The 15,641-nt window shown below is 46.1% G+C and overlaps 1 protein-coding gene across 3 annotated transcripts in view; it reads right to left on the reverse strand.

The window, feature by feature from the left end:
• schip1 (schwannomin interacting protein 1) overlaps positions 1–15,641 on the reverse strand; it is a 191,696-nt gene that overhangs the window by 30,070 nt on the left and 145,985 nt on the right. Inside the window, exons 1-2 of one of the 3 annotated variants that reach the window (XM_069148229.1) lie at positions 8,609–8,718; positions 5,030–5,860 (exon numbers count right to left, since the gene is read on the reverse strand). In XM_069148229.1, coding sequence (XP_069004330.1) covers positions 5,030–5,860; positions 8,609–8,617 — 840 coding nt within the window. In that variant the 5' untranslated portion in view covers positions 8,618–8,718. Of the gene's footprint in view, positions 1–5,029; positions 5,861–7,521; positions 7,774–8,608; positions 8,719–15,641 lie in introns of those variants that run through there. The other 2 variants (XM_069148228.1, XM_069148227.1) reach the window with 2 other exon arrangements.

The raw sequence follows: 15,641 nt of genomic DNA on the forward strand, positions 1-15,641 counted from the left end.
GGCATTAACCTGCTCTTTGTTGAAGGGCAACACAGATTGTAGTTCAGAGGAAGGTGAGATACTCAGACAGATGTACAGCTGCTTCCATTTTCAACATAATTAACTTTGCAGTTACAAAAAAAACTCCAAAGACAACATGTCACAGCAGAAGAATGTAGTGCCCGGAGCTATAATTACATTTTGAGCCTCCGGCCAAACAATTTCTTTAACTTTGAGCATGAAGTTTCTGAAGTTTTCACATCATATTTAATGCTGAAAAGGTCTGAGAGGCTGATCCCAAAGCACACTTTTACAAACGGCTCATGTTCAGCTTTACCTGAGTTAAATGCCCAACTTGCTGCGAGGAATCCAAGGTTAAGCTGAGATGAAAAATATTCCACAGGCAAAAAAATAAAATGAAATAAAAACCATCTAGCAACACTGAGGATACTACGAGGAGAAGAAGAAGAAGGTATCCTTTGATTGGATTCAGTGAGGTGAGTGTGTGTCTGTGAAGTAACAGGAGACAAAACAACCACTGGATTCTGAAGCAGAGACAGAGCAGTGAGTTTGTGTAAGGAGAGTGTGTGTGTGTGTGTGTGTGTGTGTGTGTGTGTGTGTGTGTGTGTGTGTGTGTGTGTGTGTGTGTGTGTGTGTGTGTGTGTGAGAGAGTTTTGGTGCGCAGAGGGCCGGGCGTGTTTCAGCTGGTATGGACACACTTACACACACTTACACACACACACACACACACACACACACACACACACACACACACACACACACACACACACACACACACAAAATGAGCAGTGGTTAAGCCTGGGGGGGCTGAACCAGACACCAGAGCAGTAGCTCTCCACACCTGGTTGAAGCCGTGGCCCGGACTCTCTCTCCGGAGCTCCCTCCTACTAATTTATCTGTTCAGTACTTATTCCTCCAAATTCCTTCCCTGTTTGGTTCACCACCATCGTCATTCAAACCATAACTCTGACCCCACACTCCTCTAACCCTCCCGTCCTTCTTACTTACCACAGCTATCTTCTCTTTTCAGGCCTCCCGTCTTTGTTTTGGACCTGACTCTAGTCTGACCTCTTTACATTGATTGTTTTTCACCTATTTATATCCACTACAATGCTGCGCAAGACTCCTTAAACCCTACAATTTCCTCCTCCTACCCCCGCCGCGCCCTCTCTCCCACTATACGTGGCAGAGGTCTGGGTGAAGGTAGTAGTTATGCAGTTAGTGGAGAGTGGCGTGCGCAGTTCAACTGCTGAACTTATACATAAACACAGAGCATGGAGTACAGAGCAGCCTCTCTCTGGCGTTTCTTTAACCTCTGCTTCTTTGTCATCTCTTTATTTTCCACAGCCCTTGAGTGCTTTTGTGGGGAAGAGAGCTCCACACTTGTTTCGTCTCTTGATCTTTTTACTGTTTGTATGCTGTTCTGGAGTAACACTTTCCTATTAGGTGGTCAATCACTTCCTCTTACAGCTGGAAAAGGTTAAAGATGAAACATTGAGCAATTCCTCTGAGGACAGATGTCACATCTGTGACATCTGTCCTCAGAGGAATTGCTCAATGTTTTTCATCAGTAGATCACTTTTTGTAATCTGTAACCTCACATATAACATTAGTTAAGTGGTAAATTTGGCATTTGGCATTTCTAATTACATTACCTCCCATTCAGAAGAGAACATCATTAGGTTGGGACAAATGCAGGAGACACGTGGTCAAATTGATGCATTTTACTCCCTAATGTTTGTCAAAATTCCAATAACTTGGATCCTACACTTCCCACAATGCAACCTGATTTTGTTGTTTCTGGTTTCCACCTTCCCAAACTCTATGTGGCAAGTTTTTACACTGGCTTTAAGTTACAAATATACAACATAGGGAATTATTTTGTCAGACTTGACAAAACTGTGCACTGACATGTGAAGTAAATAAACGCTCTGGCAAGTTCAGTAGGTGTGTGTGTTTGTTTGTGTGTGTGTGTGTGTGTGTGTGTGTGTGTGTGTGTGTGTGTGTGTGTGTGTGTGTGTGTGTGTGTTTGTGTGTGTGTGTGAAAGAGATAGAGCCCTTCTCTGCACTTTTAAAGTAGGTGGGGTGCTGTAGGTCTCAGCAGACGCCCTATCTTTATAACCACAGTTTGCCCATGGGGTGTTTTTAAATTGTGTGAGTGAGTCTGGGTGCGTGAACTCTGAGATTGAAAAAGAAGTCGCCTGAAGGCAGAGATTGAATATTTCTTCAGTATGCACTTCAGAAGACACAGGTACTGTACAGTGTGGGCAGCCATACATGCAGCCTGATCCCAGAGCCGCCGTTTTAAGCTCAACAACTGGATAGGAAGAATAATATTATTGTTCACCTTTCAGTAGCGTGCAGCTGAATGGAGGGTTAGAGGTTACCCCTGGTGTACTTGAGGTCCCAGTGGGCCCCTGTCTGCCACGCGCCTCCAGAGTTTATTAGAAATAAATTATGAACAGGTCACCATGCCCTTCCTCATCAGGAATCCTCCTGACCTGCACAGCCAATGCCTGCAGGCAGAAACCACACCCTATCTAAACACACCTGCAACAACATTCAGTATAACTGAAGCTTTACAATCTGCAAGTTTTCCATGAATCCAGGCCTTAATAGTTGGTAACAAATCTTTTTTAAAGGCCTGCAAACTGTACTGTAGTTTAACCCTGTAATCAACCACACCGCTGACATGGAGATGTGAACAACATAACAGATATGCAGACAGAGTGTCTCTGTATCCTGATGCACTAAGTGTGTCTGGTAAACCATTGATTTTACTGATCACTTAACTTTTTTTGCACTTCTTATATGCAAACAAGAGTGTGTGCTGTTGCTCCTGCTGCTGAACCTGTTCGTGACCGCTACAGAGTATAAGCTTCGAGCTTTACCGTGTCCCGTCGTTCTGAAAGCACCGATGCTTTGGAAGCTCTGCTGAAGCATGAATATTTCTATCCCACTGGACCCCAGAAACATCCCAGACAGATACACCCCTCCAAACATGCACACAGGCACTGTCTCGCTGGTGGGTCCAGCCTGAGTGGAGGTCTAAATATTTAACAACGTCTTAAAAGCACCAGCCCCCCCCTTTTTCTCCTGAGTGTCTGCTAAGTCCAGTGAATTTGAGAATTAAGACATCCGCATAAGCCCTGACGTGGAAAGAAACCGGAAATGTCTAGTGGGAACGTCTCCAAAATTGCCACTTGACTGCTTTTGTGTTCTTGTTAGCAAGTGAGCAAAGGGTCAATACCAGCATCTACTAGTGCCTGTTTGTGTGGAAGCTCGGATATCGGACAACTCAATGAACCAAAAGGTCAAATTACAGGTCAGATGTTCAGTAACGGATTGAAGTGATATGATCCTATGCCTATACAGGAGCAACAGCACATAGATGATGTTAAGAATGGAATTGTCCAGGATACAATCATGTGTCTCCTGCCTTTTCTAGTATATCTCTTCTGCCCCCTGCCCAGGTAGGATTACCCGACCAATTTCTATTTCTTATCTTGACCATCAAAATCTGAGGCCTGTCCGGATGCTGCGGCACTATCATCTTCACCATCTTCTATTTGCCACACCAGCCCCAGGCCACACTGATGCACACAAGTCAGACACCAGCAGCAGCAGGAATGGAGCATATGTGGGAATTCATGTCTGTGTGTGTGTGTGTGTGTGTGCATGCATGCAGAAGATATGGCTGCATGTGGAGACAGAGGCTCTCTCTTTCAAGACATTTTCTTCCACCCAGGTCAATTATATCACAGCGCGCTGCCAAGGGAGAGGAAGGGAGGGGGGGGGGGCGGGGGGCAGACTTTCTCCAGACTAAAGCACACCCGGAGGTGATCTTCTCGTTTAAGATGGACAGCAGGTAATGAACATTGACACCAACACACAAGCCATGTGGCCCTGAACTGCCTGGTCCTCTTCCTGTCCTTTCCTCCCTCTTTCCTTCCTCTCATCCCCCACTTCTCCTACTGCATTCCTGACATGCCACAGGGAGACAGAGGGGGCCTCCAGGACAGACAAACAAAGACACACAACACGCTCACAATAGCACTGGCTGCAGCCATTGTGTGTGTGCACTGAGGAAAAGGTCTTGGTGCTCGCATATCAATGGAGAAGACCAATCCAGCTTTTTTCCAACACACATTTGCCCTCACACATTACACATTCGTTTCACTCAGTGACTGAGCTCAGAGTTGGCAAACAAACTCTGGCTGCTGTAAACAATTTTCTCCTGCTCCTCCCTAAATAAAGCTACACCCTTCTGGAGCCATAAACTAACAATGAACCATAAAACTCTGGCTCAGACTGTGATTTAAACTGAGTGATGTAATAAATTTGCAAGTGAATCATAACAGCCTTTAATGCTGGAGCTGCTGGTGAGGCAGTAAAGGCTTCCAGCAATCAATGCAACACTGACCTCTTCTGGTAAGAACATGACATGGCCACAACCGAGAACTTACTGGTTATCAGAAATTAGGTTACACAGATGTAATTCTCTCAGGTCAGCAACAAATCTTTGGTGTAAGACTGTCAACAGTCATCAAATTAAACGAAGTATGTGCTGAAATGACTCTTAGTAACAACAATGACTTGACATTTGTTCATTTCAGAGAGTTAGTAGGTCGAATTTTCTATTTGTTTCAGCTGCTGGACTTTAAGAGCTTCTCTGAACCGGCATACTTTCTGGCAATATCTATTTGAATCTGAGGTAAGATGCCTGTTTCCTTGTTCCCCCCTGACAGCCTCCACTTCCCTGCAGATGTGTAGACTTTCATGATGATCAGGTTAAGAGCTGAGCCACATAGCTTAGCGCTACATTAGTCGACTAATCCTTCTTCCTTACTCCAGCTAGCCTAACCTCATGTTTCCAGGGTCCATCTGACATGGATAACAGCTGGATTACAGCAGCCCATCAGTGCATTATGTGTGAGATGACCTTTGACACACATAAGCAGAAAAGCTCAAAATCTTAAAAACCCACAGGAACTCACAGAAACAAGAAGCAAAACCCTTCCCCACTCACCGAGGTGTAGTTGGTCTTGCCCATGTTGTGGTTCTGGTTGTGGTTGAGGTTCTGGTTCTCCTGCTCTCTGCACTGCAGCCCAGCCAGGTGTCTCTCTAGGGCTGCCCAGTCCATGGTGGGCAGAGGCTCTTCCTCTACACCCTCCTCCTCCTCTCTGTATCCTCGCCTCAGTCCCCGAGTCACCCCACTTTCTCCTCCTCTGCCTCCTCCACCACCATCCCCACCACTGCTGTGGCTCCCCCTGCCTTGACTGGAGCTGTGGTGGCTGGCTTTGGGAGTCCCTGTGCCCCCCTGTGGTGTGCCAGGGGAGTGGAGCTGGTTGCCCCTTGGCAAAATCAGATTGCCATTCTGTTTCAGTTCCTCTGGGACGGCCGCAACCGAGGTGGCAGTGCGTCCGCTGGGGGCCGGAAGGGGCGGGGCGGTCTTCACATCCTGGAATTCTTCGGCGAGGCTGCGACTGTTCACTGTCTTCCTGTAGCCTTCGTCGACGCTGTCAACACCCTCGATGCCTCCTCCGCCTTCCCCCTCACCAGAAGGCTGTGGAGAGGTATAGTCCTCTCCATACTCACTCTCCCACTCTTCGATCACCTTCTTCTTATACTCTTGATAGTCCTCATCCTCCTCATAGTCCTCTAAAGTGACCAGGTCCAGAGAGGGGGAGGATTTGTAGTCCTCCAAAGTTGCCAGGTCCAGAGAGGGGGAGGATTTGTAGTCCTCCAAAGTGGCCAGGTCAAGAGAAGGAGAGCAAGGTGTAACCTTGTTGGAGTTGGACTCTGAGCTGGAGCGACTGGATGCATCACTCCCCAGGTCCATGCCATCCTCCCGATAATCCTGTAACAAAAAAAGAATGGAGAGAAAGAATGAGATTGAGGACAGGAGAGAGGAACTATGTAAAGAAAAAGGCGGTACATCAAGAGACAGACATACTGTTGGTCGGACAGAATGCATGAAGAGAGGAGGAAAATAAAAAGAGAATTTAGGGAAGTGTGTGGACTTAGATGAGTCACACCAGTGTTGTGGTTGGAGACAGGCGACCACAAAGCACTTCCTGTCCCGCAGGAACTTCCTTTCAGCCCAGAATTTTGCAGTCACTGTCTCTTTTGGACATGTTTTGCAGTCTTTCCCACTATTTGTACTGGTCTGGAGCTTCCCACTCTTGCTGGTCTGTGCCAACAGATAGTCTCATTCCTTTTACATTCCTATGTAGTGGTGAATGTGGCTTTTGCAACACTTGACACACACAGCGAAGGCGGAGTCTGTGCGACTGGCTGTGTCAGAATAATATCCCACCACCCACTGCTACATCTGCACAGCACCACAGGGACAAAACAGGGTGTTATGAGGGCTGAGAGTGAGTGACAGTGACATGTCAATACACAAGACACCAAACTGTGACAGGGACAGACGAGTCCAGAGCTGTGCTCTAACCTTGACTGTGATGCTCCTGTAGAGCCCCAATCACCACCTGACTGATTAGTTCACAGATAATGAAAATGTCCCTGTTGTTTATAACCCTCCACAAATCTCCACCTAACCCGAGCCTTCTCTTGCAGAGTTGATGGCGTTTTCTCCACAGGCTCACACCATTATAGTGCCTCGCCACTTATAAAACTTGATGAAAAGCAAGCAGCACCAACATTTCTCTCAGGGCAAAGAGATATTAACGACACATTCCTGGATGACCACACTATGAGGACGTACAGGAGTGCTGCCTCCCAGACATCGTCCCCAGTGTCATCTTAATGATAAAAAGCTTTCCTGCGTTGAGGCCACCAGATCACACCTGCGTAAACATTTGACGTCAAAGGACAATGAAGAATATAGCCTATCTACGTGGGGGAAAGCAAATGTGACTCAGCATCTTAGAGACTAGGTATACAAAGTGCTGATGTGGGGTAGAACCGTAAAGTCACTCTGCGCTGAAGAACTTGCATTTCTGCATGAAATACTAACAGGTCAAAGAGGATAGTACAGAAACTGCTGCAGGGATGGGGTTAGCACACACACATGCACAAATAGGGCCTTACAAATCACACTTGCTTTGAGGTGATGGCAAACCATCATTAGCGATGTTATTCACAAAAAACTAAACATATTGCATTACAACTGAGGTGTTGGACCTCCAGGGTGTCCAGAGGGAACATTTCAGTAGCTTTTCAATGAACTTCACCACTGCCAGAATGTGTGATTACTGTTTTACTTGTCTAGTAATAACCTATAATATCCCATATTTGGTTTCTTGGGATTTCTTGACATGAAAAAACTCCAGGAGCCTCTTTGAGTTTACAACTGAACTTGAGGGCACTCAACATCACCAGCCTACTTATGTCCTAATACTCTGAAAATGCTTAGATAAAAAAAAAATGTTAACAGCAAAATGACCCCATCACGATTATGACAGTTTGTAAAAAGTAGTATGACTAAAAGATGCAGCAGGCTACTCATTATCATATTATCATATTATATGGATAGTTCATCCAACAGAACCTTACCGACGTGCTCATCAAACGCGCTGGAGCAGTGCACGATCACCAGCTCCTGTGGCGTGAGAACCAGCCTGTCATGTTGGGTTTGTCACCCTTTAAGTGCTATAAAAACCCGAATTTAGGAGCCGGGTGGGTTTTCCTCTGCAACGCAGGAAGACAGCTAAGTGGAGACCGAGTGGCTATCCGGGCTGCGATCTCCTTTCAAATCTCGGTCACCGATCCTTTTCTTGGAAGTATTACGCAGCTTCGAAAAAGCGCCTGGTCTCCATTTATTATCGGGTCAGTGGGCCTACATGATGGTCACATGAGCCCGATTAAAATAATGTAATCATTTAAAGTGTGTGTGAGAGAGAGAGAGAGGGAGGGAGAGAGAGAGAGAGAGAGAGAGAGAGAGAGGGGAAGGCGCTGCAAAACGGCAGGCTGGTGCGATAAAGCTGATCCTCTGTGGGATTAACCGAAGCGCAGGAGGACCATACAGGCTGCTTTCGGTCGACAAAACACATGCAAATTGACAGCTGCACCGGTTCTCCACCCCACAGCCGGGTGGGTGTTTTTGGGGGGGGGGGGGGGGGGGGGGGGGCAGGGAGGAGGGGGGGGTTGCGCGTTCAATTTGAAGCTCACAACTCTGTACGTCGCTCTCTAGATGGCTTGAATCGCATACGCCCAGTCGTTGAGTGCATCGGAGCCCACTCCAAGTGGCTTTTCTCCTCGCATGGCAGTTGCATGATTACATCTGGCAAGACATAGACTTTATTTCAAGAGGACCATTTTATATATAAAACGATACGTCGGTCTGGTTATAAACATGTCCAAGTGTGTCTGCAATCTGCACAGTCATCCAGAGGCTACTCAAATGATGTAATGTTTCCAAAAAAAAAAAAAAAAAAGTCCCAGGAGGAACCCGATATCCCCGCGGTAACAGCGCTGACAGAAACGCCCTACATCACACACTATCACACGGCGGATGTCACCCACCACAGCTGTGACCCTAACCCAGCAGCCTTCACCGTTAAAGTCGCCGCCTGCATAAATTAGAGCTACGCTGAGCTAAAAGTAGCAGCATCACTGCCATTCAAAACGAAGCGATACTCACTGTCATCATCTTCGTCGCGTCCCCTCCACGTCTCAAGACATGGTAAAGTGTAAATCCCAGCTGTTAAGACAACGGTGACGGTGCTGACTTGTCTCCCAGCAGCTCTAGTCTAAGGGCGGGCTTCGCCGGAGAAATTACAGAGAGCCGGTGGATGATTCAGTACAGTCATCGCTCTGAGTGTGCAGTCTGTCCACAGGGGAGCCAGCCAGCCACAGTCTGAGTCCTGATAAGGAAAAAAAAAACAATAACGTGGACGTCTTAAAATCCCAGCAGGTCAACGCTGCCTCCTTGCTCTCCTCCTTCCTCCCCGGCACACAGAGACGAGCCCGGCCACCGGTTCAGCCTGCGCTCTCTCGCTCCCACGTCAGCTGGGAAATAAATAGCCTCTGAGTAAAGTGCGTCCCCTTATACTGTGGGCTCGAGCGGGCTTCAGTGATTTCACACAACTAAGCGGCCTTTCTCACCCAGTTATATTACCACGGAACAAGACTGGAAACTGTGCGCAGAACAAGCTGCTCCGGCTGGCACAGACCTGGTGTTTGTTTGTGGCGGCTCTCCTCTCTCTAGCCTATATACGTCGGCTCTCTGTCGCAGCCTGCCGCTTAGAGGAGTGACGACGACAAAACACAATTAAAGCCCAACCTTCTGCACCCACTGACCTTGCAAATGGTAGCGAGAAATAGGGTGCGAGAGACGGAGAGATAAAGAGAGAGGAAACTATCTGGGTGAATTATTAAACACACTTCTGGTGTTCTGAATTTAAAATAGTTCCAGACCGGTTTTCTATCACAGATGTATGAAACCCCTCAGAGATGCCGAGAACTCCCCATGTTGTGAGACTACGTCTAATATTTGGCATTACGCCTTTACAGCAAAGACTGTCATTTCCATCTCTCACCGTATTACCAGGTCATTGGAACACCTGTACAATCTAGTGCAATCCGGTGCAACAGCCCTGCAATAAATCCAGCCTTCGCTGAGGTTTCAAGATTCACTTTGTGTTCAGATCGTGTCAGACGGCGGTGGATTGAAGCGATGCAGGCAAGAAGTTGAGTTGCCCCCCCCCATGCACAGCCGGGCGGCCTCAGAAAACAGGCTTCAAACGCTCCTAAAGATAACTACGATCAAAACAACGACATTGTATTAATAACTTGTGCTCTTGTGTTCGGCTACTGCACAAAGGGCAGGTCGATCATCAAACGCCTACAAATCAAATATCACATATTGCTCAGTGACTTTTAGGCTCATTAGATCAACAGAACTGTAGGGATGCAGGAATGGTGCAAAAGGAGCCCACAGTTAGTCTCAGCAGTCATCCTCACAGTACTCCACAGTTTCCTCCTGTTTGACGTATATGGGGCATGTGAGAAAGACTTTATCAACCCTGTTTGACACTTTGACAACAAACACTGAACACTGAAAGCGTCACAGTAGTAGAGTAACATTAAGTTACTGTAAAGCTGAAACTATTATTTGATTAGTCAGTAGGAAGAAAAGGTATTTGTGAATATTTTGACGAGACTCTTGATCATTTCAGTTATTTTAAAAGCAGAAGATGAATTTACCTCCTTTCATTCTCTAAGATGTGAGCATGTGCCGTTTTTCTTTGTCCTGTGATAGTAACGTGAACATGTTTGCATTTTGTGACCAGTTGTTTGAAACAAATAGCAATTCAAAGACAGCACTAAAGGATCTGAGGATTTCTGAGAGATTTAAAATTTCCCAGACGATCGATTATTGAGGAAAACAATTGCAACATTAATCATTAATGAAAGTAACAGTTAGTTGCAGCCCTATCTTTCAGCACATCGATCACATGGGTGCAATAAACTTTAGTTTCTTTTCTATGATTGCACCAGATGTCCAACGTCATTCTGTATTTACGAATCTGTTCGACTGTTATTTGTCTTGCTTGATGAAATCACTGCATTAGACACACGAGTTGACACTCACACACACACACACACACAGATGGCAGCTGCGGTGTCAGAGCTGAAGAGGGGTTAACACCAACATGGCATGATATCTTCATGTTTCATTCTCTTTCTTCTTGCAGCAGCTGGTAATTTACATGCTCCGAAATGGAGATCAGATTAAATGTCAGTGATAAACCAATCTCCTCCGCAGCAGGAGTAAAACGTAGTGAAAGGCATTTGTATAACGAGTGTTTTGATTAAGAACTGGATCCGTGTCACTTAAGTGGTAAGCCAAACATTTGGAAATACAAAAGCACTTTGCTGCACGACGCTGACGATGTCGGGAATCTCTCAGTGACTCCGGTGTCTCCACACTGCATGGCCAGCCGGGCGCTACCTAGACCTGTGGCTGTTTGAGGGATGGGAGCTGTCTTCAGATATGGTGCATTGAATGTATAATAGCAGGACAAAAGAGGTCATCCATGTAATAACAGAGCAGTACTTCAAAGACCCCTGGCTGAGCCTCTGCTTCGACTGCAGTAGGGACAGCACTAGTGGGGATCTCCCCAAAGAGGAGACAGCGGGAGTCCCGCCTATTGCTACCACGGCATTCCTCTCTGCTGCTTTCAACTCTCTTATCAGCCCGCTTTTCCTCCCGAATTCCCAAAACATTAATCGGTCACGGTCAAGGAAAGTGAGGAGTGCCTTCGAGGGAGATAAACTGTTGTGGGGTTTTATCTTGGAGAGAATGCGAGGGCTGTAAGTTCAAATGCTCACCAAGCAATTAACTTATCATGAATTTGTCAACAGGCGTTCAATATTCTTCAGGTCACTCCTGCATGCATACAGGCACACACACAGTCTTTGAAGTTTCCATTTCTCTTTGGCGTCAAAGACTCTAAAAACAGTTTTGACGCGGCATTCCTTCCCCTCAGTGAATTGTTCCACAAAACAACAAAAGCAGCAACAACTTTAGAGCCGGGGGGGAGGGCCCGATGAAGATGGCCGTTGTCTGTCATATCAAAGCTCCCTGATGCATGTCTTCATCACACCTGGAAGAAGAAGATGACTTTGACTGTACTTTTGATTGAGGAGGTGGTCAAAGAAAGTTCACCGTGCAACACCTGCAGCGCCTCAGATCAATCCCTCCTCCCTTTTTGTTTTTTTTTCCTTCTACTTTATGAAGAAGCAGAGGTGTGGTGTCTGTCAAACTGCCACTCAGTGGGATTTACCAATCACTGAGGGGCAGAAGCATGTGGAAAAACAGCCCCTTCTAGATCTACAGTATCTGGGAAAGCTTTGCTCTATCTGGCTGCCTAACAGTCCATCCGCAGCAGATATCTGGCAGGAATCACTGAAGGCCCATTACTGACAGAGAGATAAGGCTGGAGAAAAGAATGCCCCTCAGATAATACTGAAAAGCCAGGGAACATCTTCCTCTGCTTATATCTGTCTCACAGGCGTTTAAAAAACAGGGAGCTCCTGACAGTCAGTTGAGAAATTGAACCTGTCTCCGCCTTGTCAAGAACTCACCAACTCCAACGGAGAGACACCAAAAGTGACCTTGGAGAATTCTCTCTCTCTCTCTCTCTCTCTCGCACTTTCCTCTCTCCCTCTCTCTTATTCAACAGAGGGACAGAGTTCACCTTGAAAGCAGACTCGGGCCGAAGCAGACGACAGAAAATGAAGCGTCAGAAACATGACTGCGGTACAAGGCCAGACCTGCAGATGGGAAATGTCCTGCCTGGTTATGAGAGACGCGGCGTGAAAAGAGGCCAGGCGATAGACTCAACAACTCTCTGAGATAAAGAAGACCCAATCCTGGCTGTCATGAAACAAACCTTCACTGCATACCTTGTAACACTAGTTACCACTTGTGTCTCCCAACAGCGTCCGCATGTACTCCTCGTTATTTATTACCTAAAGTCACAAAGACTCAGTGATGCCTACCTGTAAGGGAAAATACAAAATTGTAAACCTATTATTGTTTGAAAAAAAAAAAATCCATCCATCATTCCATCCACCATGACCTTTTTCTGAACTGACATGCATCAAGTTACTTCTCACTGTGAGGCAATTGCTCTAACCAGTGCACAATGAAAACAAAAGTCTCTTTCTGATTTTTTTTTGTTTTGAGTTTTGTATTGTTGTTGACCTTTGGTTTGGTATTAGTATGACTGCATGTACAAACCCGAACCAGTGTGGCTTACCCTTAGAGGGACTCGCCCCTTAGGGGGACAAAGAGGGACTTAGGGGGACTCACCCCCCCCCCCCCCCCGTGAACCATGTGGCTTACCCTTAGTCTGGTTAACTCAACAGTTAAAAGATTCTCCTTCACCAAGGTTGCTATTAATGGATCAAATTCCACCTTGGCCTGTTGATGGTGATTCAACTTTTAGTGAAGTTGAAACATTTGGAGAAATTGAAAAAGTTTTGCATACAACTACACATTACAGGAAGATATTTAATATCACTGCAGACCCGCTTGAAAACACGTATATCTACTATCCAATGCGGCAATTTTGGTCCCTGTAAGGGTAAGCCACATGGTTCACAGGGGGGGGAGTTCCTCTAAGGGTAAGCCACACAGGTTCGGGTTTGTACATGCAGTCATACTAATACCAAACCAAAGGTCAACAACAATACAAAACTCAAACAAAAAAAAAAATGTCCAAAAGAGACTTTTTTTTTCTTTTTCCATTGTCAGTTGCCTCAGTGAGAAGTAACTTGAGGCAATGCATGTCAGTTCAGAAAAAGGTACTCCAAAAATATATTGTATATAGTATAGAGTATATAGTATATAGCCAGGGCGATGCGGCTAAATTTGATGTTTCGCCGTGACACAGGAAGTTGATCAAACGACGCTCCAAACCTCACGAAACTTTGCCCATGCGTCAGGCACCAACTTTCACGAGTTTTTGAAGATGTTGAGCCTATTAAATATCTGACAAATCACAGTATATTATCACATAAATGTAAAAATAAAAACACAACGTTACTATGAAACAGTGAAAAAACCTGAACCAATACACCCCAAGTTGTTAAAGGGATTGATACTGGAGTATAAAAGCGCATATTAACACATCTGATGTTTGACAAATTTATACCACGACGCACCACACAATAAATCATCGTACTGCTGACCTTCTGCGGACATATTTCTTTTAACCACATTTTCTGCGACATGTGCACAAAGTCGGTTTGTGCCTTGAGACAGCAGCGGCAGCGGGACGCAGACTGCGAGATGATGAATAGAGACGTCAGACGGCCACAGCAGAGGTCGGATCCTTAACTGGCCGACTGACCTGCTGCTCCAAATAGAATGGGTGGCCAAAGCATTGAGACTGGCCATCAATCTCCTTCCAAAACACAATGTTGATTTACTCCATTCAGATCACTGGGTGAGTGAAGGCTTGGAGGACCAAAGGAGCAGCGTGTGTGACTCTCTGCGTGCACGTGTGTGTGCACATTTGTGTGTGCACGTGCTCTTGTGCTGTGGTGCGTAGCCGTGCACCTTTGTATCATGTTTTTGTAATTGTGTTTACACAATTCGTCGAACCCCAGTGCCTGTATCGGATTGCACCACTAATACCTGGCTGTAATATATTGATCTTCCCTTCCAAACTGTATATCCACCCTACAATTTCACTTGCTAACGAAGTGTGAAATGAATTGTGAGAGCAACATCTTGTCCGATGTATATACGAGCCCACACAGCTATTAGATTCATTCAAATGGGAAGCACGTCAGGTTCCAGTCTGCAGTATAGTGTGTGCAGTGTACAGCTTGTCGCCCGGTGAGGACAGACTCAGACTTCGAAAATATGTTTAATCTCGCTTGGTTTATAGAGGCTAAATGGATTGTTCAGTGGCAGACAGCTTTTCACACAGCTTAGCATTCATCAAGAAGCTTTAAATCCAAACTAGCAATTATAGAAAAGGACAGAATGTGTACATATGGCCATAACCATAAAGAAAGGGAGAGTGGGGAAAACAAGCAGCGACAACTGTGATGATGGAGGAGGCAGTCGTCTCACAGGGAAGAGGAGGAAGAGAATTACAGTGATGAAGAAGTTGAGGAAGATGAAAATGTTGCTTATGTTGATGTTGATAATCACTACTAAAATCAGAATGATTGCGGCCATGCCTCTGCTGATGAAAATGAGAGTGTCTAAGACTATAGTTACGAGTGAGAGGATGATCATGATGACAAGCCAGATTAATCAAAACCGATACTGTTTGCAGAAATCGAAATGCTTAAACAATAGAAAAATACAGAAGCATTTTGTGTGATGGGCTGAGAACCCTTTAAGAAAAATGTTAAATCCAGTCAGAGATCTTCACGCTGTAGGGAACCTAAATTCAGAGCTACCCTCCCGGGGGGGACTGCAACCAGTGGAGCTGGAAAAAGTCAGCCAAGTCATTAATGAAGTTAGGACCACAGTCACCGCTGTGGCAGGAGATCTTAATCGCCTACAAGAGTGGAGGGCCGAGACCTGCTCCAGACCCATTTAGTCCACGGCCCACTAATACTAATTAGAGGGAAAGAGGGAAAGGTTTGCAATCTGTTCAATTAGCTAAGCCTGGGGAGGTGTCCTGTGGGGCTGTGGAAAGATTCAGGCTCAGGACTGTGTGCTTTAAAAAAACACTTTCATGAATCACATGTTCATGCTATTCTGACTCCTCTTTACTTTTCCCGGCACCATATCAGCCTCCCCTTTTCTCTTTCTGCAACGTGGCACAAAACATCCATGGCAATTCAGGATTCAGATATAGAGATGGAGACTCCGTGTCAGGTCCCAATCCCCTGTCTGTGTCTGTGCTGCGTGCCTGGCACCCGTCCTCGGCTGTTTCTGTGCCCTGTCAGCACTACAGCCAGGCAGAGATATGCATCCACCCTGCCCTGAGCTCATCTCCACACCGTGCAGTGCGCAGATGTCCGCACAATTTACTGCCCACACCAAATTGGATCACTTCTCTGCTGTTTTGTGCGGGCCTCGCACCTGCTGCTCTCCACCTCCTCCTCTCCACCTCCTCCTCTCCACCTCCTCCCATAAAAGAATAAACATCCAGAGACGGAGGACGAAGAGGGAAAGGAGGCGCTGGGAGTTGATTTAA

The sequence above is a fragment of the Embiotoca jacksoni genome, unplaced genomic scaffold, assembly GCF_022577435.1.
Source record: "Embiotoca jacksoni isolate LCO1_2020_lvr unplaced genomic scaffold, fEmbJac1.0.p SCAF_14, whole genome shotgun sequence".
In the NCBI taxonomy this organism is placed as follows: domain Eukaryota; kingdom Metazoa; phylum Chordata; class Actinopteri; family Embiotocidae; genus Embiotoca; species Embiotoca jacksoni.